This window comes from Ammospiza nelsoni, chromosome 1 (assembly GCF_027579445.1).
Source record: "Ammospiza nelsoni isolate bAmmNel1 chromosome 1, bAmmNel1.pri, whole genome shotgun sequence".
Classification (NCBI taxonomy): Eukaryota; Metazoa; Chordata; class Aves; order Passeriformes; family Passerellidae; genus Ammospiza; species Ammospiza nelsoni.
The window spans coordinates 60,243,974-60,270,025 of record NC_080633.1 but is presented as its reverse complement, the minus strand read 5'-3'; the positions used below and the strand labels follow the sequence as shown (position 1 = coordinate 60,270,025).

Here is a 26,052-nt window from a genome sequence, read left to right as displayed (position 1 = left end):
GGCACTGAAGTTCTATCATATATTTCAGATAAAAGCCTAAATTTGTAGAGATCATTTGAAAGAGAAGACAAAAATACTTCTGATAGCCTATGGAACTCCGGGAGAGCTATATATTTGCTAAAAGAAGAAATTTCTGTATAGTTACTGTGTCTTGTTGATGCCGATTACATGCAGTGGACATCTATAACTGGCCTGGAGTGACAAAGTCTTCTACTGGTCTGATATAAGCTCCATTTTTGTTAACCATCCTCTGGTTCAGGATACAGGGATTTTATTTTTATTCCCTCTCAGAACCCCAATCTATTAAAAAGCCTAATTTTCTGTTTACAAGCAACAGGTTAACTAGTTTTATTGGTGCTGCACTTCTTTAAAAACAAAAAAAGAAAGCAAAACCATGCAAAAATAATTTCCTAAACTTCAAGCATATGGCATTAATTGTTTTTTGACTAAAGAGTGAACACTTACATCTGTAATTGTTTCTTCCTGATGTTGCAGTTTTGACTGATTTATGCTTTAATTTATAGTTGAAACTTGTAAGTACTTTGTGAAATAGTTTTTGCATGGTTTTATCTATATGTAATTTTATCTCCTGTGTAATAAAGCAGTTTAACTATAGCTTCTTACTATAAATCTCTAAAGAGTAATGAACTCTTTAGAGAGTTTGAACTAATCTCAAAATCCAAACCTCCTTGTAAGCTTCTTTTGGGGTAAAGTACAATTTTCCAGCTTCAATATTTACATTACATATTAATGCAGTCTGCAGCACTGCAGTATCCTACATCATCACTCAAAAGAAGAAGCAATTTGAGTTATAAATAGACAGCTTACAAAGTTCATCCAGAAACTTACCCCCCCACCCCCAATTGCATTTTTAGAGTTTTCTAGGATATTTTTAACTGTGCATAGCAGAAGCTGCATTCTGGGTTATCAAGCTTATTTTGATAAAACTAATTTCTTATTAGGTATATTTTATCTTTATCAAATGCATTGTCTTTTAGGTAGAATGATCTCTTCAAAGATCTGCTATAATAACTCGATGTCAATTGTGTGCCTGTATCTAATTTCTAAGTTTCCTATGTTTATTAATCAGACTTTACAGAAGTTATAATCTAAAGGCTCATATCGGTGGCACTTTCTTTGGTATTCATGTGACAGTCTGTAACACTCGTATTCCTCTCCTTCATGGATGGAGGCAGCTAGATGGCTGTTCGTATTTTCAGTCAGAATTACTTCCCAGGGGGATGGAGCAGGTGGAAATCATTCCTCAAATGTGAATTCTTTGCTGCTGTCTGGCTCCCTGCATAACAGAGGTTTCCAAAAGATTTTCATGGACTTCCAAAATAAAGAAAAACAATTTATAAAAATTAGGCATGAAAAGCTTGTGGAGCAATATGTTGGAGTTGTATGTATTTGAAAAGGTAGGAGGGGATTATCTATGACTGAATCTTGATTTTATTCATTATATATGGCAGAAGTGACAAGAAATTTGGATGATTTGTCCCATTTATCAGCTTTCCACCAAATAAAAGGAAATGTTCATGCTGAGCTGGCTGCAAAAGATGGTTTAAAGGTTATTTTCATTTTCTGTACAAGCAGGCAGCATGCCAAAATCAACTGACTACATTAGAGTAAAGCTGTTATGCAAATGTAGGCAAGATCTCTGTTACACCAACACAAAACTCCCTTGCTGAAATTAAACTAGATCTTAAGCGGCCCTTAACAAAACTTTCCAGGATCATTTTTAATTTGTTCGGCATGTTCTCTGCATTTCATTTGCCTATATGCCATCTCAATCAAAAATCAAAGGCTAGACAGGGCATTCCAGAGATCATCATATAACTTTATATTTGTCCCCAGAAACTGCCAACTGAAGCGTGTGTTAACAACTTCATTATGGGAGCATCAAAGATACTGTGTGTGTAAAAACACAAGAAAAATTTCAAAGATAAACTCTTTCCTTCTGTGAGCTACAGTCCTTGCACTCCTCATTGGCTGTGCCTTGGTGCAGTGTCTGGCTTCTGATCCAGCTCAGGTATTCCTATGGTAACATGTGCTCTGAGCATTGGTCTGGTCCTGCCAGAAAATCTGGTGCATGTGACTGTAAGACTCAGTGTTTCTGGAATTTGTGCTCTTTCTACTTTCAAATGTGAAATTTTGAGAGGAATACAAACTTTATAGGGTGACTACAAAGTGTCAAAAAAGAATGAATTAAGCTTATTTTTTTTCCAGACAAGCTTTTTATTTACATGCCTCTAATAATTCCAGATTGTTATTATTCATGGTGAAAAGCTGGCAAATGTAGTGGCAAGTTCTGAGCTAAGCAAATGTTGATTTTAGCTATCAATTTTTGCTAGGTCCTGGAACAGATAACTGTTGGGAGTTACCAGCTTGGCTTTTCTTTTATTCATATGGCTCTTTCATCCTCTCTTGTTTCACAAAAACTCAGGGAACTTGCTAGTTTTGAGTCCATTGTGCTGCCAAACTAGGTTGAAATCGGCCACAAGTCAAAAGTTGCTGGTAGAAAAATGGCATGGCAGAATAGCATTGTACATGGAATTACAGCTAAAGGAACTAATTGTGTACATCTGCAGCTGGAATAGCCAAGGGGTAAAAAGTTTTAAGTCTTGTGATATGCTCCATGGACACTAGGACTGCAAAAGATTGTTTCTGTATTACTGCTAACTACTTAGGCCTATGACAGACTAATCACAGTGCTGGAAGGGTACTGCAGGAGTAGAATTGCTTAATCTTAGTCAAACTCTTTTGATTGTTCCCAACTCCTCTTTGTCACAGATAGTGCTTTGTGATGATATGGAAGATAGAGCTGCATTTTCTCTTTAGCCTTTTCTGGTGAAACTGAACTTCCAAAGGGTGAATAGGAAGTGGTTTTCCTGGTCTGCTTCAGCTTTCCTGCCCATAGTCTTCTTTCCTAGCACAAGTCTTCTGCATAGAGTTAAATTTTTTGGTAGACATTTGATTTCATGTAGAGTAACAGCCATTGCTTCTGGAAAAGTAGGATTTTTTTTCAAGAGTGAGAGTACTGCATTAAAATATTTCTCTTTTAACAAACTTGTAAAAGTTCATAAAAAAGATGTATATGTAGATGTCTGGTAAAATAAAGTCACAAATTTATTTTAATATCTCAGCTGCTTTAGATTTCGCAACAGCTACTAAATTCACAAAATAGGTTTTTGTTTTGGTTTGGTTTTTTTTTAATTGTAGAGGTGATACTCTGGAAGGAGCAACATCCAATGGCTGATCAGTTCCACTGCTGTCGTGCATACTCTCATGCAAACGTTTTTATCATAAACCAGTTTTGGACTGTTTGTCCTTAAATCCAGTACATAATAACTTAGTGGTGTGGACATTGCAAAACACTGTCCTCCACTACAGCTGTGCAATGCAAGCAGTAGGGAAATGGAAAATCATTTAAAAATTCTTACAGTCCTTTGTGAAGAACATTTAACTCTTTCCAAAGTAATGCAAGTTGCACAGTTGCTGCATGCAGGATTTTTCAGGTCACTCTTACATTGTTCTGGTGCTTGCTCGTCAGCCAATTTCTCCAGCTTGTCAAGGTCCCCGTGGACATTTTCCATTGCATAGATCAGTGTTTTGTATACCACTTATGAAATTATTTAAAAATGGTATTTTTGCTCAGGCATAAAATACTAGTTGCAAACATCTTTATACTTTTTAGAATTGTAGCAAAAAGAGTCATCTCCCTTGCATTAAAATTTGTAGTTAAGTTTTCAAGATTCTTTACTTGTAATTACTTTAACAACAATGGTATAAGGAAAATGTGGGAATAAAACAGGAAAATAATTTTTATTTTGAGGCTTTGTAGCAATTCATTTCTGTAGCAATATAATTCTCAGATGCGATTTTTATTTAAAATGCAAACCATTTAACTGGCATAAACTCTGCAATGCAAGTACAAGCCTAAATAATCATTCATGCAAGTTGATTTTCTGTTGGAAGGAGCTGTGAGTTAACCAGTAAAGGTATACACCAGAGTCTACCATCTCAAACAATGTCTGCTCATTAAAGACATTTTTTTGAAAATTATGAGTTCTTAAGCATTTCTATAGAAAAAGAGAGCATTGTGCTCCCAACTACGTTTTACTTATTTAAAATACCTAGTTTTGTAGGTCTTAAAAAGCAAATATTAGTAGAACATTTATATCAAAGAATGAAACTCCAAACTCACTGCAAGGAAAAATATAATAAAGGTGATGCTAGTACTGTCTATATATTCTGGACAGTTAGGAGTGAGTGTTCTACAAATAACTTGATTGTCTCGGTCCCAGCCTGGCCTGGAACTTCAGATATTTGAAAATCAAACCAGAGGAGAAAATGTCAGTTTTGAATTCTGTTGTGCAGCTGCTGTCACTTTTTATTTCTTCATAAAACCAGCTACTGCAGAATAATAAGGCTGAAGGAGTTGCATTTGTCACACATTCTGGAATTTTCTATTATGTTTAGAAAACAAGTGTTGTAAAATCTACCTGTCTGGAAACTAAAATGCTTTGAAAATCTATTGCTATAGAGAATGATAAATGACTAGAGTTAAGTTTTGCACATACGGCTAGGTAAAAGTTTATCTTCAGGGCATGAGTAGCTGCCAACAATCTGTCCAAACTACTTTAATCTGTTTCTCTGTTTCAGTTCCTATTCTGTTTTTAGCATTTGATTTAACTCAGGCTTGAAATGTTTTGGTATCTGCTTTAAGCCACTGAGTACTGGTGATTTGATGTGATCAGCTACTTGTTTAAAATGTAGTCAGATAGTATGAATGTTATGTAGTGGAAGGAGGTGGTCTTGGCAGATGTTAGGCTCCAAATAATATTCTACTCTTCTATTAGAACTGTAAAATTACACAGTAAAATATTATTAGAAGACATGATCAGATATACAATCTGCTATTATTTTATTTTTTCTGCATACTTGTCTGACTAGTACAATCCATGTGTTTCATTAGCTTTGCAGCAAAATGAGTGTTAGCAAAGAAATATTCTAATTTTTTTTTTCTGTATTTAAAAAAAAAGACTAGTAAGAGTTGAGAAAATTCATGTGTAAGGAGACTGTGTTGTGTTAGGCATAAATGAGCCTCTTCCTATTTGCCAGTGAGAATGCATTTTCCCAGAAATTTGAGGGGATTTGGTGGCTTGGCTTGAGTAGCAGCCTGAATGTCCCGAAATACCAAACAATTCCCCATTTTTGGGAAACAAGGTAGAGAAACTGAAGGTGAGATCATCAAAGCAGATCTCAGAAGCAGGGCAAGTCAGGCAAACAAATATATGTATATTAAGTGCTGATAGACTTGTTGATATGTTGTCAAAGGCTTTGAAAGTAGAAAAACTAAAATGACTCTTGCAAAAGTAGGTTTAAAGAATTCCTTGTGTGGAAGTTTATAACATGTTGTCTCTAAAGTATCTGTAAAGTCCAGTGTTAAATCTTCATAGCTGAGTCTCTTGTTTCTTTCCAGTTACCAAAGAGTAAAGGAAAATTTGCTTTTCCCTGCTAAATTTCAACTAGAAATTTATCCTCATGTTTTTCACATGCCTGTTGTACCCTGATGGCTTTGTCAGCTCCTTTGACTTGTACTTTTCTATGTTTAAGTTTTATGAGATACCAAGGCTTTTATTACTACTCCTCCTAATTTAGTTAGACTGTCCTTCAAGTTGATTATTATTGCTGCTAAAATCTTGGAAGCAAAACATGTTCTCAGTGGCTACTGGTATATTTGGCCATATGCTTTTCCCAACCTCCCCTGTGAGCTCTGCTTTCATCAAAAGAGGAAATGCTCCTTAAGTCTTCTACAAGCACTCTTCTTTGAGGTGTATATGTACTTTTTCGTGTTACTGCTCTTTAGAAATACATAAGTGCATTAGGAACATTGATGGGGACAGTGAGTTCTGCTATGCTTCCAGAGCTCTCAAATCATGGAGCTGTTTAGCTGGTATTTATATTTTATCTGAAAAGTGAGAATTTTTTCAGTGTTCTAAGCATTGTCTATGGCAGGCTTTTTGATTTAGTAATTACTCTGAATATGTAAATAATGTACACCATCTTGTATCTGTATCAGTGGCTTTCTGCAAAATGAGATTGCTAGTATGTATCAGATGAATAATGGAGGAAAGCGGTGCATCAGATCCTCTTAACAGGAAAAATTAATGTTTTTTAGTATCCTTCTGTATATCTCAAATAATATAAATCAATAAGCCAGAATTTTAGAATGTGAATACGAATTTAGACTTTTTAAACTTGGAACATTTTTCCTATATCTGAAAATTCCATAATGTTTTAATAGAGATAAAAATTCCTGAAGCGTAGTGAATCAATACCGCAATTCAAAAAAGATGCAATGTGATCAAGCTTGGATTAAAAAACGTCCAAGTTCTTGTCAATAAGGAGCTGTGATGAGTTTAGGGGTATCATATTGACTGTGTATTAATACATGGTATCCTATAAGACCATCAGCTGATTGTTTAGAATGTAAATGAAACTGTTCATGGATCCAGTGACTGATGGCTTAAATTCCAATTAATCAATTGCTTCATCGGTTTCTTAATCAGATCAAATATCTCAAGTACACACAGTTCTTCTCTGGTCTTAAGAGAAATTAATGCTTTTAAACTAATTTAGTCTTTCATAAATCTGTATCCTCTGGAATGGTGATGGAGCTTAAACGTTTAGGATGTTTCAGGTGTCTTGCGGTTTTGTTCCTCCTAAGATGCCACCATAATTGAAAGCTGTTCATTAGAATAGTAAATGAAACTCTGTACTCCAATATGTCATCTTGGTGCTGCTATTCACCTTGTCATCAGTTTAAAATTTTCATGTACATAGTCACTTAAGTAATATAAATGATTTAAAAATTAAGTTGTTTGTAAATGATCTGGTGTTCAGTGTGCAAAGTCAAAGTCTGTTTTCTTTTGCTGAGTACATTCTAGTAACCCATCTCTTTCAGTGTTTTCCACTTAAAGCTGGGAGGCTGGTAATATTGCCAGAAAATATAAAGCTGTTTATGGCACTGCAGTTCCACATGTTTCCCACTGACCCATCAATTAATTCATCAGCACTTGACATAAGCTCTTCACTCTGACACTTATACCAGTTGATCTTAATTTGATTGCCGTTAAAACCTTTCTTTCCTGACAACTGTTGTCAATTATACAAAATAAAATCAAGTATTCATAAGTAGGCTGTAATAGGATATAGGCAGACAGATTTAATAATTCAGTTTTGCTGAGGCTTGAAAGGCATTAGTTGTAGCTGTTGTTCTCATTTGTAAAAAATTCATTGGATACAGGTCTGGCGAGAGAAGGCAGACATAATTTTATTTAGTTAGATTGGACAGAGAAGAACCCAGACATGTAGTGATGGTTTAGCATTATCTCTAATTAATAATAACTGACAGGAATTCTTATCAGTTACATATTATAGAAAGTAAATGTAATTCACTTTTATGAATTTTTTTTTTACTAATATAAGTACATTATAGGATTGCTTTTTGACAATATCTGTAATGGAGTGTGGAATTCAACCCTGCATTTATGCAGAAAAAACAATACCTTTTCAAGACTGGGGTGCCTTGCTTTTATTATGCTTATAAAATATGCATATTCCTGTACATCTGCTATATACAACTAAATTATAGTTGCTTCCCTCTGATGCATCTTCCTTACTCTATAACATCAAAATGTGTGCTATGGCATATTTGAATTATACCTAAAAGTTTACTTTAGTGCTTATTGGCAAGTCGACTTTTAAAGCTTGTCGTAATTGGCAAAAAAATTGCAAGCAGAAATCTATTAACTTTAATGTTTTTTGAGAGAAAATTAAATACAGTTTATAGAACTTCTGTTGTTGATTAACTTCTTATACATTATTCTTTACTGTATACACTGATGTTTGTAACAAATACCATAGATGGGTTGACTGGTAAGGCCCTGTGGATTTCTATGTACTTGTGAAATCTAAAAATAGAAATATTGAAAAAAATAATTTCACTCAAAATGCTGATTTAATAGATGTAGTCAAAGACAAGATCTGCTCTAAATTATTGCTCAAAGCAAGAGCAGAAATAGTGAAGGATCAAAGTGTGCAACTCCTTTTATGATGTGTCATTTACTTTGTTGCTTTTTAATGCTAGTCTGAATAAGTTATTCCTTAGCAGGGTTTTTTTTTCCTGAATTGAAAATCCTCTTGTGTCTCATCTCATGACTTAGAACTGCTTTCTCAGACCCTTCCTACAGGCCAGGAGTCAGGAAATGAAAATTAAGTTTGGATACTGGACAAGTTGGATAGCTTAGTTATGTCAAGAAAGCTATCTTAATTTTTCATGTTGCTATTTGTCCAGAAACATGGCCAGTCCTGGAAAGCAAGCATTAGCATATTTTATCTTTAGGTATTAGCATATTTTATCTTTAGGTATTAGCATATTTTCCAACCTTCTCTTTGTAAAAGCAAAGCCAGTAGACTTCATGATCAAGAAGGAAGTAAGGAGGAAGCTCAGTCTTTTCATCATGCCACTCTACCTAAACTTTTTGCTTGCCATTTTCAGAGTCTGATTTGCTCATAATTTCCATCAGTTGATGAATTCATTTTGAGGTATTTGGATTCAATTATGCAGTCTAGGATTATTCAAGAGTATTACTGCCTAATAAAGAACATTAGGTCATATTTTCATACCTGGTAAGATATTCTGTGTCTGTCTGGCTATTTAAGGGCACCATTAGGCTACTAAGAAAAGTATACAACAGAACAGTCTTTGCCTAAAGCCATGTGTGAAATTAAAATGTCTATGATATGCAGGAATGTATGTAATCTAACGCAGGAGAGGCTACAAATAGCACAGAGTTTTGATTCTACGTCAAACTAAATCAACTTCTCTAGGCCAGTTGAGATTTCCTTTCCCCACATATTTCAAATATTAAATGTCAATGTTATTAGGATAACATGATTTTTTTTTTCATTACAGCTTTCCATTAAAATCAAGGGATGCAGTTCTACAAGGAATAAATTATTTTCATTTTGTGAAGTAATTGCTTTTAGTCTGTCAATTTTGGGTTTCTTATGTTAAGCAAAAGTTCTATAAAAGCTACTTGTTTAACAGGCTGAATATTAAGGTAATTGTTCTGAGGAGAAATTATCCATCTCTCTGCTTAACAGAAATAACATTTCCAAATCAAATAAAATAGAAACAAATAATTTAATTAATAGCCAGCAAATTTTCTTTTCTGACTGACTTTCTAAATAAACCCTGGAAGCTAGAAATCATTTAAGAAAATATGTAACATCCCAAGTAATAGCTTGTTTTCAGAAGCTTAATTTAAAAGCTGTATTTAATATTCTGAAGTATGTATATAAAAATAAAATGGAAGTGTTTGATATTATTAAAAGTTCATATACATTAGTATAATTTCAGGAATTTAAAAACATCTACATATAAGGAAATTAATACATAAGCCATGATTAGCAAGTTTGGTAGTATAAAAAAATTAGGCTGGTGATGACCAGGTGATGATGCATAGTATTAAGAGAAAGGGTATGATATAAATGTGTTTTACTTGATTAAGTAGATTCCCTTTCTGGTTTTGGGGAAGAATTTTTTTCCTTTTTTTTTTTTCTCTCCTGCACATTTTTTTAAGGTGAAAATATTCCCAGCTTTTTCAAAGGATGGCCTGTATTTAGTTTGAGAATTTTAGTTCAGGATTCCTAGAGGCAGGTAGGTAACTGCTGCATGTGCACATGTACACCATTCCCAAAAGCATTAGACGTGTACACGTCCTTCAGGTATTATCTGATTGAAGCCTTAAGTCCATCACACACTAAGTAGAATTCTTCCTGCTTACTCTGTATTAACAATACAGAGTTTGTTTGACAAATCTAGGCCAGGCATATTATTGCTCAAGATTAGTGCCATCATAGATAAGCTTTTTTATCTCTATTTCAAAACGCTGTAAAAGCTACTGAAGTAAGCTTTACTTTTCTTCAATATTCTACTAACACACAAAATACCTTTAAAAATGTATTTTTATCCATGATATATCAAAAAACATAAATAAGAGGTCTTAATAATTATCAATGTATCCTTATAATGTGAAGTTACATAGTTATTTCAAGTTCTTAAAATAATTTAATCCTTTGTATTGATGTGCAATTTTTCCTTGGAAGAGTAACCTTAGGATAAATTCTGGACAGAACTCAAATAATTGAGCTTTACCTAAACCACCAAACAGAATTGTGAAACCAAAATAGAATTGTAGCTCCAAGACTTTCCTAAGCATCCAACTTCCAAAGTTTCAGCTGAAAAGGTTTCAAAAATCAGTTTAGTTGGTCTTTGGGCAGCACATTGCATGCATTGCTCTATGTTGATTTCTGCCTGTCTTCAACTGATTAGGCTCAATGAATATTACATACTTGTAAATTAGTTTAAATGTGCTCATGAAGTTTGTACCACTTTTGATAAATGCTTAATCTATATAGATCCAGTGTGATTTCCTTGAATTACTCTTAAATTCTAATTCAGATAATTCCAAAATTTTCACTTGAATGATGGAAATAAGTCAGATGTTCACAATGTACAGCTTTGTCTACTAATTTTAAAGAACTGTATAGTTGTGGGAAATGAGCAGCTGAGTGCTTCACTGTATAAGGTAGAAGTTTTAATTTTGTGCATTCTTCTTTATATATAGCCTTATGAAAATTTCTCACGTTCAGTGTGTAATTAAATTTTTATTTTTTAGTTTTTTCTTTTTGTAAACAGCTACTTTTGATTGGTAAATACTTAAAATACTTAATGGCATTTCCTTAAATGCCTCATTTTTAAAAGCAGCACAAACTTCAAAAAAATTCTTGTGTGCTGTAAAATAATTGTCAGGTTCAAGAGCTATTTCTGTATTCAGAAGGAATAACAACTCCTGACATGTGTAGATGATTTGGGGATTTTTTTATTTTTCTGGCAAGTCATATTTGGGTTAGAAATGTAAGAGACTTTTCACATTGTCCTAAAGTATGTTAACACAATTTCTTCTGAAGTACGTAACACAATTTTTACTACTTTTTTGTATAAGCTTTTTGGTTTTAATTTTGTTATTGAGGGAGGAGGGTACAATGCTTCCAAGCATTTTAAAATGGAAAAATAAAAATACTTTTTTTTCAAAAGACTTTGATTTTTAGAAGTTTTATGTACTGCTGACTCAAATACCTCTCAAAGGTAAAGTACATGTGACTTCCACAGAATACACAGTGGAGAATATTTAGTTTTACAAAATTAAAGGTTTTTGGTAGGGGTGAAGAGTTCTTTTTTATACTTTCCAATTACATATTTAATCTTCCATGTTTATAGCTTAGTTAAGCTGGGTTAACTTAGAGAATAGTTAAAATTACTTAGTCAAATCTACTGCAATATTTGAGGTGGAGGAGAGGATTTTATTGTTTCGGTTTTGCTTTTGTGATCACTGTTGAAAGCTGACTTGGCAGAAAGCAGTCCTTTATTCTGGATAAAAGGGAAACAGGCTATGAGATAAGTTATTGATGAAATTAACTGCTGAAGTGAAGAGGAAATGCAGCTGGCCAATACATGTCATAGTGTGAGCTCTATTAAATGAATGTATGTGCAGTCAACCATTCACAGCAGCCATACTGGTCTTGAACTGCATTGATCTATAGTATAATTCTAAATGAAATTGATGCAAGAGAGCAACCATTGACAGCAAGGGTAAAGAGAACCATGAAATGTCTTGTACAGGAAAGGTATGATGGAGACTAGGCTCATCTATGCCATGGACAGAAAATGCAGTGATACCGTGGTGTTTCTAGGTACGTCACACTTCATTATAATGCAGTGGATGTTGCTGACTCTTCAAAAAGTTCTTTATAGTATTTTATTCTAAGAAGAAAATTCATAAAGAATTCTATTAAGAATTTAAAACCAGCTTTTCAAGAACTTCGGACGCAGCTTTGCAGCTTGCATCTCTGAGCTTTGGGTGAAATTTAGCCGTGATAATGTTTTCTGAGAGCTGTCTATATTAACATTTAAAGATTTGTTTATTTACAATGCCCTTAATATAAATAGAGCGGTTACATGAAAGCTTGTAAGATTCTTTGAAGTCTGTTGTGCAAGAACACTACCTTTTAGTCAGGTACAATTTCAGGTGGCTTTCTCTCAAGCATGTCTTTTCAGGCAACCATTCATCAAACTGCTTAATTTGCAGACTTTGATGGATAAAACATTGAGTTCTATTAGACTTTACTTACATCAGGGTCCACTTGTCCTATAAAATAATCTGTCAATTTATGTTCACTGGTAGGTACCCTTTCTTGGCATACTTCCTTGACACATTCTAGCAGACCTTCTTCTTGTCTATAATGAGACTCAAATCTGGACAAACTCCTTTGCAGTGTTTCCTTCCACCTAATTGCTACCACATCACTTCTGGGGGTAAAATTACTTTGTTAGTTTTTATTGGATTGGTTGAAATACAGACAGAAATATGTGTGTGTTTACATAAATGTCTGTTAGTTAAAATTTATTAAAAACTTGTAAAATCTATTATTTGCAGATCCATAGCACCCAGTAACAATAGTGTATACATTTGTTTAGCTGTAGTATAAAGGAAATTGTAATTACTACTTCAGAAATATTTACGGCTTCTCTAGTGTAGCAGTTGTGAAGAGTGTTGCTAAAATTTTACCACCTTTTTAAAAGGCTTCAAGCTTAGTAGAACGGCAATTAATTTTGTATTTTTAATACATTTGTGCTGTTTGTGTGTGGTCTTTTTTGAATCTTACATTAGTAATGCATGTAATACTCCAGACTTGATGTTATCCATCAAACTATGTATGGGGGTAAGGGTAGGCTCTGCAGTGGTCTCAGTTTTCTGTTCCTTCAATCCTGGTCTTTGGTCTGTACAGCACACTGATTCTCTTTGGTGTATATCAGTGTGTATCTTGAGTTTGCCTCATATCTTAAGTACTTTGCATGTGTTGACAGGTTTCTTTAGTCTTGGACCACCAATAGTTGCAGATGATTTAAAAATACTTCTTTTAAGTATCATACATTCAATTCCATGTTGTTTTGAATGCTGTCCATATTAAGGACTTGTTTAATTTTTTTTTTCAGAGAAGGCAGGAGACAATAAGCACTGAAAGTTTGTGATGTCATACCAGCATGGAGAAAAAAAATACAGTATTCTGTAGTGTTGGAATTGTACAAGTGACAGAATTACATAAAGAAATTAAATTAAATCTTTTTCAACTCAAGTTGAAGTTGTATCTCTTGATGATAGTATTTGAAAACCTACTCCAAAACTTTGAAGAAATCTGTAAACGGTTTTTAAAGGATTCTCATATCCATCACAAAAAATGATGCTCAGTGCCCATGACAGAACATTATTTCCATTCCTGTAAAATGTGGCCTGAATGTGGGTAAAATCAGACATATTGCTAAATTTATTAGAAAAAATGGTGCAATTGTGTGATATCTAAAGCATTCCTGGAAGAGAGCACACAGACACTCCAAAATACAAATCTTTTATATCTTGCACATTTATTTTAAAATGGTTGTAAATTGTGGGGTATTTTTTGCTCTTTTACATGTTTTTAACCCAAACTGAATTTTTGAAATGGAAATAATAGTTAGATGTCTCTTTGTAACTTCAAGGTTCATGTTTCATTCGAACTGACCAGCTGGATGGGGAAACAGACTGGAAACTGAAGGTTGCTGTCAGTTGCACACAAAGATTGCCAGCTTTGGGGGTAAGCATTCTGTTTGCTTTTAAGTTATCTTCTGTGTATGCATCTATGTCTGTTATCCAAAGGATTATTACAGTTAATGTTGGTGTTGAAAAATACCTGTTACCAGAACCTTAGTTTTTACAATTAATAAGGCACAAATATTCCTGGTTTTGCAATGAAAAGAAACTGAGTCAGAACTGGATTTTTATCTTTCACCCTAGTGGTTCTCATTGTTGTCCATGCAGAGATTCACACTCTCCAGAAGCAAGTCACAGTTACAGTGTTTTCAACCAAGTGTTAGACTGCAAGTACAAATTATTCTTGTCTCAGGAACCATTGCTTTAATCACTTACTTGTGAGCTTGGGAAACATAGTCTGCTTCTGGAAGATGAAGTGCTTTTTGTTGTCACCATTCTTTCTGATCCAACTAGGTAGAATGTGCCAGTTCTTGCAAGCAGAGCTCTCTAAGAGTGGCCTATATGTGGGTATTTTTTGAGTACATTCATTTGTTGTGTCACAAGTAGATCTACAGTCATGAAAAGGAGCACAAGTGTGTTTGTCTGTGTGTGTGTGCATATGTGTATATATATACACATCCAAAATAGACACATACCTACAAAAGCAAATGTAAAATTGTATAAACATCTCCTGTACAAGAAGCTCAATTGTTTCCTTTGTACTGGGAAAGCTTTCTGTTATACTGGTGTGTTGGCTTGGTATTAGGAGACCTCCTTTGAAAACATACTCAAGTGACAAGCTCGTGGAAATTTACCTCCACAGATTTTCTGGTGTTTTTACACTAAATCTTTTAAGTGTTTTATTAAAGGCAAATAGACCTTAAGAAGACTGTTTATATTCCATCTCAATGGCAAAAGTGTTAGATTATCTGCTGGATCTTAACAGGACTTCTGCAGTTACACTTCCAGAAATAGAGTTGCTGCCACAGTGTCATACTAGCAAAAAGGAGAGGTTTTCTCCTGTGTTCATATTCTCTGACTACTACCTTCAAAAGTGACAGAAGGAAGAAGTAGTTACAGTGCACTTTAAATGCACTTTAGAGGATTTGAGAACAAGGTTTGGAACCAAAGGTTGGTCATGCCAGACAGAGATGCCAAGTCAGGCTTCAAGTCATGAGTTCTGGTGCCAGAACAGACTTTTACAAATATTCTGTAACCTGCAATTGAATTTACTGTTTGTAATAACACTTCTGCTGTCATTTTTAATATTTAATCAAAGCCTTCTCTTGTTTTCTCATAAAATAAAGTCATATCCAAATTTGGGACACATGTAATGTATTTGACTAAAATACAGTCAACTTTCTATCTTGCTTTAATTTTTTTAAAATTTAATTTAGTAGTACTTCTCCAACAGTTACTCCTGTATTCAACTTAGGTGTTATGTTTTGTTTGTTTTTTTTTTTTTTTGGAAACATCACTGAGTGCAGTTGCAAATACTCTGCAAGGCACTGCCTCAGTGTTTTATTTGTTGATTATAATTTTGATATTCTCAGCTTAGAAGTCTTGGTCTACTGAAGCTGATGAAATCTGGAGTAAGTAACAATGCAGAGGCTTCTCTGCATTATTGTTTGGAAAAGAAAAAAAACTTTTGCATTAACTTTCTTTTTCCCCTAAAAAAATTCAAATACACGTTTAAAGTTTTTCCCTTCTTGTTAGAAGAAAGCATAGAATTACCTTTCTAGCTTTCATGTTAGAAGGAACATGAAATTTTTGTATTGTAACTTTTATATTATGTTCTTTGTTTAAAAAAAAAATCAATAGACTTGATAAATAAAGCATTAGGCATCTATGGTGATAATACAAAATTATGGCTAAATCTGTGCAGTATGATTTGGAGAACTAAATAAACTTTTCTAGACTAGTAAATCAGAAGTGGTTGAAGTTGGGATGTCTGCATTTGAATGGTGGGACATGCAGCCTCATCTTCCTGCAGACATGAAAGTTCGCTTCAGGGATGGTTGTTTTGGGTGTGAAGTTGCGGGAAGGCAAGTCATTGCCAAGAAATTATCTGTTCATCTGGGAAAAAATATAGTGGGGTCAGCTGTATAATATAGGAACCATTTCTTCCTTAGTTGTTTCTACTTAGGGCTGTTAACCTCCATCTAACTGTTCTGGGCTTCTTGCAAGATCTTTATACTCTCCCTCTTGAGCTGTAGGTGACCTCAGTCATATTGTAAGCGTGGTTAATCAGGAGCTGCTTCCACTTAACGCACCTCTCCTGGCTACCAGCAGCATATGAAAGCCACCAAGCAGTTGATGTGCCTCTGCCTTTTCTCACACCACTCATTACTGGTGCTTAACAAGTGCTAGACAAGGCTTTGTCTGCATAAGCTGACATTTCATCCTGAAGTGACTGACACTGGGTGTAATACTTCCTGCCAACTAAACTGAAACACTTCCAAATTATTCTACTATGGGGTATGGACAAACCACTTACACCTGGTGGTTCTTCATTGAGCTCATTTTAAATGACTACTCCCAGCAAGACTTAGACGTTTGCGATGCTCATGTCTTATGTTTGCTTTGCTCCTAAGCCCCATGTGTCTGTGACTTGCTTTGGTGGAGTGGTAGGCTAATGAACCCAAATCTAAATGGTTTTTAAGGGGTTCTCATATCCGTCACAAAAAATGATGCTCAGTACCCATCACAGAATATTATTTCCATTTCTGTAGAAAAGCACATTAATAATTAGATTTCTGCAAAGATGTTTTTACCTTTACTCAAATTACAGTGATATGCAGGAGTGTCAGCCATGTAAAGAAACTCTGTGGATAGACAACTTCAGAGATTGGTATGGAGGTCTAAGCAAGCTGTGAATACCAAACTACCAAAAAATACCATTATGAAACTGTTTTACTGTCAGCTTATTTTTGGGCTTTATAATATAGTCATAAGCTACATTTGTATGTGGGCCGTACAGGAAGTCAAAATGTAGTCCCCAGAATTATTTTGTTACAGTTACCCAGTGGGGTTCCCTTCCTGTACGGAACGCCAGGCGGATGGCGCAGTGACCGTGCAGCTGCCGTGTCCGGCAGTGCAGCCGATGCGTGCCTGCGGCCCGGGGCTCCCGAGCGCCCCTGGCGGCTCCCGGCCCTCCCGGCTCGCTGCGGCAGCTCCCCAGGCCGGCACAGCCCTCGGTGTGCCCCGAGGCTAAAAACCCCTATGGCCGTGTGATGGACCCGCTCCCGACGGCTTCTCCCAGGCAGAGCCCGTGCTAGCCAGGGCAGCGGGCTTCAGTCACGGCGGCTCTGTCGTCTCTGCCCCTGGGCTGACGTTTCGGGCTGTTACTGGATGGATCACATTATTCCAGCCAGCCTCTGCCCACAGTGGCTTCCAGAGACGCATCACACATCACTGCCACAGTGGCTTTGTTGCATTCTTATTGTTATTATCATATTTCTAGAGTCCCATACTGTTGTTGCTATATTTCTAAAGTCCATACCTTCTAGCTGGTTTTCTACCATGCCGCTCTACTTCACAGGGGCTCCTCTCTGCAGCACAGTTCCTCGTGGCTTCACAGGGGCTCCTCCGGGGCTCTCTGCCCACCCCTTTTGTCCATGTTATCTTTACAAGCCACAGCTGCTGCCCAACTAAGGACTTCACACCGGTAACTCATTTAGAATAGCTAGGACCCACTTATCTAATACATAGGACCCTCACTACATTTCCCCCTTTTTCTATTACTAACAGATATATTCAAATACAATATAGATATTCAAGTACAATATATGCATTTCCTTACAATACGTGTTTTATCCCGAGACCCAAAGGCCTCGTACAACGCACAGCTTCTTGCTCAAAGGCCATATTTCTGGCAGCTCCTGGCTGCCACAGCTCCTTGATTCAACAGCTATGTTCTTCTGCAGCTCTTGGCCACCTTTCTCACAGTCCTGGCTCTATCACTCCGGGGTCACCAATTGTTGTTATCTTGTTGTATATTTCATATTTCTGGAGTCCCATCCTATTGTTATTATATTTCTAAAGTCCATACCTTCTAGCTGGTTTTCTACCATACCACTCTTCTCTACCATGCGGTTCCACATGGCTTCACAGGAGCTCCTCCAGGGCTCTCAGCCCACCCCCTTTTATCCCAGCTACCTTCATGAGCCACAGCTGCTGCCCAGCTAAGGACTTCGCAGCTGCAGCTCATTTAGAATAGCTGGGACTCACTTATCCAATACATAGGACTCTCGCTATAAGGACCCGCTTATCCAATACGTAGGACTCTCACTACATGGCTCCTCCACATCTTTTATGTACTTCAAAGCTGAGACTTACCGTTCATGCTTTCATATTGAAATATGTTTTTAATAATTAAAAAATACAATTTATGCAAGTTGAACATAAAGTAGACTATGAATAATTAGCTGTAGTGTTGGATAGAATAAACTCTCCATACTTATCACTCATTTTGATTTCTTTAGTTGTAAAAACATAGTCATTAAGGTTGGAAAAGACCTCTAAGACTGTTGAATCCAGTGAACAGCTCCACTGTGTTCACCACTGAACTGTATACCCTAGTGCCACATCCACATGCCTTTTGAACGCTTCGAGGGATGGTGATTCCACCACTTCCCTGGCCAACTTGTTCCAATGCCTGGCACCCTTTCTGAGAAGAAGTTTTGTCTAAGATCTAATCTAAACCTCCCCTGGAGCAACCTGGGGCCATTTCCTCTGCTCCTGTCACTTGTTACCTGGGAGAAGAATCAGACCGCCACCTCGCTACAACCTCCTTTGAGGTAGGAGAGTGAGTATCTTGTGTTGGCATGAGCTGTCAGGCGTGCTACCAGAGCAGCACTGTAATCCTACCCACTGTGGCACCCAGAACAAACAACCCTGCAGACCTTCAGAGCTTTTCTTAAAGAACAGATGATACCACCAAGATGATCGGTACAGATTTTGTTGTCTTTCTAAAGCACTTAATGTGATCAGAGAATTAAAATTTCAGCAAGTCCCTTAATGATGGCTGGGCAGCAAATATGGTAACACCTGGATTAGGTTTCTTGCAGTTTCATAGTTATAGGTGGGACAGTTCTGGCAATACACAAGTTCTGAGGCATTCTTCTCTAGCTTGTGTGATCAGCTGTATTTATTAACAGCAGTGAGGTCACTGTAATTTTCAATAAATGGTGACTTGCTGATTTATATCAGAAGATCCATACGGCAGTAAACAATACCATTTACATTTAATTAGTTTTATTGAACCAAAGGCAATTTTATTTGCAATGAACTACATGTTATGATTAAGAATGTATTTTAATGATCTTTAAGTAAGGTGAACAAATGTTGCCTTTGACCTAATAGAGGAGATTTTTCTGTGTTATTGATAACTGTGGCAATTTTTAAATTGTGAAATGCAAAACAGAGCATTTTCATTATTATACCGTCACAAAGTCATTTTCTGACTTGAGGTGTAGAAGAATGAAATGCATTCTTCACAATTAATTATTTTTAAGTATGAGGTAATTAAATGCATATCAATTTTTAAGAAAAACTCATCTACTCTTATATAAGAATATTTTTTACTTGAGATTCAAGTCTTTCATATAGTTTTTTAAATCTAGAACTGTTACAATCCCACCCAAATGTGTTTTTTTGTCTTGAGTAAGAAAATAAATGAGATCATTTGACCTTATTTCATCCTAAATGTGATGTAATTTTAGGTATAGAATACTGTTTCTGTTGAAGGTATCAGTAAAATTATTTGGCTTCAGTGAATCAGCAGTTCAATGTATTAGTATGAAAGTAAGTCTTTACTGAAGCTGAGTTTCACAAATCCCCCATTACTTAAATCATTAATAAAAAGTAGTTGCCTTTTCTAAAAATAATAGAATCAAATCCTTTGTTTAAGGTAATTTCCTTTCCCCCTGCTTTTGTATAAGGGAAAGCAATGACATAACTGAACAGGGTAATTTTTTCTTGCCTAGTGAGCGGAAATTATATTTACATGTAGTGTTGCTTACAAATCATGATGTCTCCTTGTTAAAATCACCCTCACCATTTCTTTCAAGATGTTGAGAGGAGAAATGCAGAGCTTTCATACTGGAAAAGCAGCACTTGGTGAAAAAATATCTTTATATTACAGTAACCTTTCCTGGTTGTTGAATGGAGTCCATAGGAAATTTGTCTTCTGTAACTGTATCATTCTTCAAGTTTTAATTTTTTTACCTCGTATTATAAAACTACCATATTTTGTTGGCCTGAGAATGGTGTCCAGTTGGAGTACAGAACACTTGGCTACAGCAAATAAGAATCTTTAACTCTTTTCTTTACCCTAATAATGAAAAAAATACTTAAGAAATCTACTGAGCTCAAGTAATATGCTTTTATGTCTTTCTACTACTCATGAATTAAATGCCAATTTAATTCTTGAGTAGCAGAAAGATTTCACTCAGAACATAGTTTTTTTTAATTTGCAGAAAAACCCCATGCCCTTCTGGAACGCTATGCCAGTTCTAGCTTGTAGCATTTTAGAGTAATGCCAATAATGTGCAGATCTCAGTTTTTCACAAAGGTAAGTAAGTTTGTTTCACAGTTAAAATTCAAAAAAGAAAAAATGGAAAACACAAATTTAGGTGTTAAATGAGAAATAAAAAAGGGGAACTAAAACATAAAAAGACACCAAAGGAATGTAGATAGGTAGACTGAATCTTTTACATTTGAGATGAAACAAAGGAGATCACAGTAGAAAAAAATAGATTAGAACCAAGGAAAATATATTACTGTACAAATGCCAATTCACTTTAAAAAGGTGTATATTTCTACTTTCTTGTATTTTAATTTTGCTTCCCACTAAGGCATTCTTTGAAAAGAGAGAAGTTGACGCATTTCACTAGCAGTTTTTATTGTGTATATGAGCATGTGTGTGGTATTAGTTTTCTTCTGTTATCCACTACTGAGAGACTCTTTATTTTTCTTTGCATAATAAAGCACATAATAGCTTAGATTAGCTAAATTGTAGGTGATAACAGATTGGAGAGAAGTGAATGATGAAGATATAGGACACCACGTGTATTAGTTTCATATGAATTATTTCTCGTGAACTCGTTGAAAGTAGGTAGGAAGAACAAGGGTGCAATGAATGAACTTTGTGTGATAGACTGCAATAAATGTCTAGTAGTTTAAGATAAAGGTAAGTTGTGAGATTCAGTGTTCAGATTTCATTCATGTTTTGAAAAGCATATGAAATATAAAGTTTTTTGGAAGCTATGAGAGATTTCTTGTGTGCAGAATATAAATACAATTTATTATTCATAGAGCTACACATTTTTAAACTAAAGTCAAACATTTCATAAATGTACACTGGATTTTAAGAAAGCATTCATTTTGATAATGAAAAGCAAAAATATAGTGATATTCATCAGTCTAGCCATTGTATCAGAGATAAGAAAGGATATAAATATGTTGGGTTTTAAGACATTAACACAGATAGACAATTGCACTTTTAGTTAATTTTTTTTTACTGTTCAAATTGTGAAACATTCTTACATTGAAAATTTTGGGGAAAAAAATAATGGCCTACTTATAAAAGTAGCATTTGTGCCAAGGTGTGGTTTATATGTCCTCGAAAGAGGCTGTAAAATAAATTCTCCTTTGGAAGGCAGCACATCCTAGCTAGCATGAACAAGGTATTGTACCCATGTAATTTAGTCCCCAGAGATGGTGTTTGATTAGCCTTTTGCAAGATTCATCTGGTAGTAAGGGAAGGAGATAACCCAAATAATTAGGTGCTGCATAGAGTGGGAAGGTGTACGATCTTCCATTTGATCAGAGATTGCAATTCTTAGATTGACTGGGAGTTGGTATCCAGCATCTGCTCCTCTCCAGAGTCGAAATTGGACTGTTGTGTATTCATGCATAAATGGTCAACTCCTTTTGAAATCCCTTTGCTGCTGTTGGTTCTTATCACCTAAAAAGCACCAAAAATTTGCTTTTGTGATTGACAAATTCCTTTCTATCATGGCTTTAGTCTGTAGTATTTTTGCTGTGGAAGGTGCATGTTTTAGAGCAATTACTTGATGAAATAATTGTTTCAGAATTTTAAGGTGAACTTCCCTGGGCCTCTAGGGACAACTCTTAAGATCTAACAATCATCAGATTTATTAAGGTTTTTTTTCTTTTGTTTATAGTATACTGCTATTACAGCGCCCCATGCATGGGGTCGCTGCTGGTGAGAGAGAGACAAGAATCTTGTTTCTTGATCAGAAGGCTGAATTTATTGATATATCATATATAATACATTATAACTATACTAAAAAGAATAAAGAGAGAAGTTTGCAGAGCTGCTAGGCTAAGCTAAGAATAGAAAGAATCACAGAATAGAAAGAAAAAATAACAAAGTTGTGTCCAAGGACTCTGTCCCTAGCTTGTTCCTTGTGATTGGCCCTTAATTATAAACATGGGAACGTGAACCAATCACCAATCAAAATAGGTGCCCCTGTTGCATTTCAGAGCAGCTGATAATAATTGTTTATGTTCTCTTCTGAGGCCTCTGCCCTCCAGAAGACACAGAAATCTGAAAGAAAGGATTTCTGTGAAAAAATGTCTGTGACATCCTGCCATCAGTTTATAGAGGCTGTTACTGTACTATCTTAGGTGTTTCCTATTCTTCTTAGTTTTAGGGTAGGAACATTTGTGGATTGTTTGCTGTCATGAGTAGTGGTACCACAATATGTTAGACCAAATTTTATCAGACTAGTTTTGATGTATCCCTGAGTTTAAAGATTTGAGTAATCCTGTTGATGTAGTCAGGCTTTCCTGAAGCTGGTAGGGTTTTCTTGTGGGGTTTTCACTGGGGTGCTGGAGCATTCAAGAGAACTCAAATCCATTTCATTGTTGCCTTTTGTACTCAGTTGGCTTTGTCTTTGCTGGAAAAGTATTTTTTTTCATGTTTTATTAGAAAACCCAACCAACAAATAAATCAACCAACCATCCTCCCTCTCCCACTTTATTTTGAGAAGGACAAATATCTGGAAAATATTGTAAGATTACACTATAATTAATTAAAAAGGGGCTGTTAAAAGAAATTAGATAAAAATATCTAACTCATAAATGTAAAACAGTTTAGTTTTTGAACTATAAACACATTAAGGATATCAACTTGAAAGTGATTCCTCTATAGCAAGATGTACTGGAAAAAACCCCCATGTTTCTTAGTTGGGTAAAAGTTGTATGAGCTTAGTTTGGGGTGGGTTGGTGAGGGTCATAAACTGGAATCTTTACCAGGTCTTCAAAATAAATTATTATATTTAAGTAATAACAAATACATTATTCTGTTCTGCAGGATCTCTTTTCAATCAATGCTTATGTTTATGCTCAGAAGCCACAGCTGGATATCCACAGTTTTGAGGGCACTTTCACACGGGTAAGTAGTCCATGTTAATAAATTTTCTACTTTCCTCTTTAATACCTTAGTCCTACATGTAGTGTTAACTTTGTACCAGATCTTTCCTTGACTTTACAGCAGTATTTTTTCCTATGTTCCTGCCATGGCAATACTTCATATAAAAAATATCCTGTTAAACATGTATGGCAGAAAACGAATGCATAAAGATTATCTGAAAAAATCTGAATTGGAGAGTTGAATATTTGTTGATTGACATCACTTTAATCTTTTTATGTGAAACTCTTTGTGAACAGTATACTGTTTCCAGGCATCTGATGTATTGTTCATATATGTCAAAAACTGACAAGTTGAATAATAGCAGTAGCCTGAGACAATGTATCTGCTAGTTTATGTGCAATAAAAGTGTGCCTTGTTTAACAGCATTTCTGCTGTACTTCTAAAGTTCAGTTTTCTCAAAATGTAAAAAAAGCTAAAAGCTACTTTTGGGGGCTTTGTATTGAATCTCTTTTCCACAGATAATTATATTCAAAACTAATTATGAAAATAACAATACAATAATATCTATGTCTTGTTTCTGTTGTTTTTAAAAGGTGGCCTGCTAAAGTTGACCTTATAAAGCAGTGTCCTAATAGGTAGTAATTCTTTTTTTTTTCATAGATTTAGAGTTTTGTAGCAGTATGTTAGCAGATATAGTGATTATTCTGTTTGTTTCAGCCAAACTCAGTGGTGCTAGACTCATTCCTCTTGATGTTTTTTTTCTAAAATAATTTGAGAGAATTAACTGCTGCGGAGGTAAAGAGAAGGGTTTTTTCCCCGTGACTCAAACTGGTAATAGATTTTGTTTTGTAATTGGAATTCCAGTTCACAGTTGTAAATACACTGATGAATGAAATATTGCAATTGCTGCCTCTCAAAGACCAATTTATACTGGGTTCCATCGTCCATGCTGCCTACAAAGTAAATGTCATTTGTTCACACCTTCTAAAGCAGTAAGCAACAGTGTTTACTTAAACCTTGTATTGACCAATTGTCCAAATGAAACTTCTATTAACAGCTGTAAATTCATATTATTCCTCTCAGTGGCTAAGTGTGTAATTTCCTACATATATATTGAACTCTTTGGAATCTTTTTAACAACTCTGGTATAAGTAATTGAGACATTGGGAAATCATCACAGTAATTTGTGTTGTGGGTTCTGTTTGTACACGTCATAAAAGCTGTATGATTCAAATATCCCAGTGGGTGTAAATACCTGTGGTGCGTTTTATGGTTTCAGGATTGCATATATGGTTTTTTGGGTGCTTCAGTAGCAAGGATAGTTTAAACTGAACTTGTGTGTTCAGTTTAAAGCATGTGAGGGCATTGCCCTCAAATTTGGTTCACAGTGAATCACACTAGAGATTTTTCAAAGGTTGGTTTTTGTTAGTGGTGTACCTTCTGCATTGTGAAATGCTGTTTTAGGACAATTGTTTACTGATTTATCTTTCTGCTTTTGATGTGAGCCCTTGCTTCTTACAATAAATCAGTTCTTGCATCTAATTTCTATTTTATGTTAAAGCAGAAAAAATTAGTGTGCTTAGTGATGCTAATGCGTACATTTTTTCTACTTAAGCATTGATGTTCAAAGAATTCTTGCAAGGGTAGGTTGACAGGGTAATAGCACATTGATTTTTCTTTTTCTTTTTCCCCCCATTATGGAGACAGAGTACTAACAATGTAAAAGACAAACTTAGATAATTTCAAAAAGTATGTGTCCATGAAACAAACCAGAAACTTGGGAGCACAGTGCTGGAGTTTTTATGAACAAGCAAGGTCTAAGTACAAATCTATTCACAAAAACCCTGTGAGCTGACAGAAGATATATGTTGCAGAACACCTACATAATCATGACAGGAGACATAAAAGCTTTGCTTTACTCTAGTGATATCTGCTAGCTTCACATGAAGTTGTTTTCCATTCTCCAAAATTCTCCATAAATTTTGGTGTGGTTTTCCATTGTTCACCACAGATTTTGGATATGCAGTCAGTGCATGAAAGTGAGTGTGTGTCCTTGCATGATGTCTGGCCCTTGAATAATGGCATAAATTAATTCCTCTCCTCCTTTCACATTTACTAGACAGCCTATCAAAAAACAATAGATAAGCTAAATTAGTGTTTTGTGGAAATTTATGAGATAGTTTTATTTGTTCTGAGGGCATCATCCATTTCTTTGCTGAGCTTATTTTTAAATAGTGGTGTACAGAGCAAGGATGTAAACAGATATAACTACTAGAGTTTCTCTTCTGTCTGATGCTCCTCTGTAGGCTTGATAAATGAGAGAGCAATTTTATCAATGCTGAAAATCTGTAAAAAGACAATAAAAGGTAACCATATTTCTTAACCCAGCTTTTACCAGTTAGAGCCTAAAGAGTGTACTAGAGCATTACATCAGGTGTGTATTGGCATAGCCAGTATTATTTAACCTTTGCTTACTTCTGTATAGGATCATAGAGAGTCTCTCTTGCTTTTAACTTTGGCTATTTTTTGTTTAAATTTGGGGGTTACTTTCACTATTCCCTTGAGAATATTTTCCTTTTATTTCTTGTATGTTGCAGCTCTGTTCTGTCCCCATAGTCTCTTTATTTACTTTGGAACTATATCTTAATTTTTTTAGATTCTAATAGCAATCTTAGAAAGGAAATGCCATTGAGTTTGGTTCAACTACTTCAATAATCTTTTTCTTTCATATGGTACAGAACTATATTGTAGAATATATATAATTTTTTACAATATTGCATCTTGTTTGATGCTTAAAATAAACCTAAACTGATGTAAAACTTGGTGCATGTAGCTTTCTTCATTTATGAGTAGAATCTCTGGCCTGACACTAATTATACAGATGTTTTCTTGGATATGCCTTGCATTTTAGTAGAGAGAACATTAGGTCACTTTCTTCATTCATGTTTG

At 35.2% G+C, this 26,052-nt stretch overlaps 1 protein-coding gene across 4 annotated transcripts in view; it reads left to right on the top strand.

Moving 5' to 3' along the window:
* Positions 1 to 26,052, top strand: part of ATP9B (ATPase phospholipid transporting 9B (putative)) — a 155,854-nt gene that overhangs the window by 48,709 nt on the left and 81,093 nt on the right. For all 4 annotated transcript variants that reach the window (XR_009418459.1, XR_009418458.1, XM_059471682.1 and 1 more), the window contains exons 8-9: positions 13,670 to 13,764; positions 23,044 to 23,124. Coding sequence is in view for 2 of the 4 variants with exons in the window: in XM_059471682.1 (XP_059327665.1) it covers positions 13,670 to 13,764; positions 23,044 to 23,124 (176 nt within the window). In the remaining 2 variants the exon portion in view is untranslated. The remainder of the gene's footprint in view (positions 1 to 13,669; positions 13,765 to 23,043; positions 23,125 to 26,052) is intronic.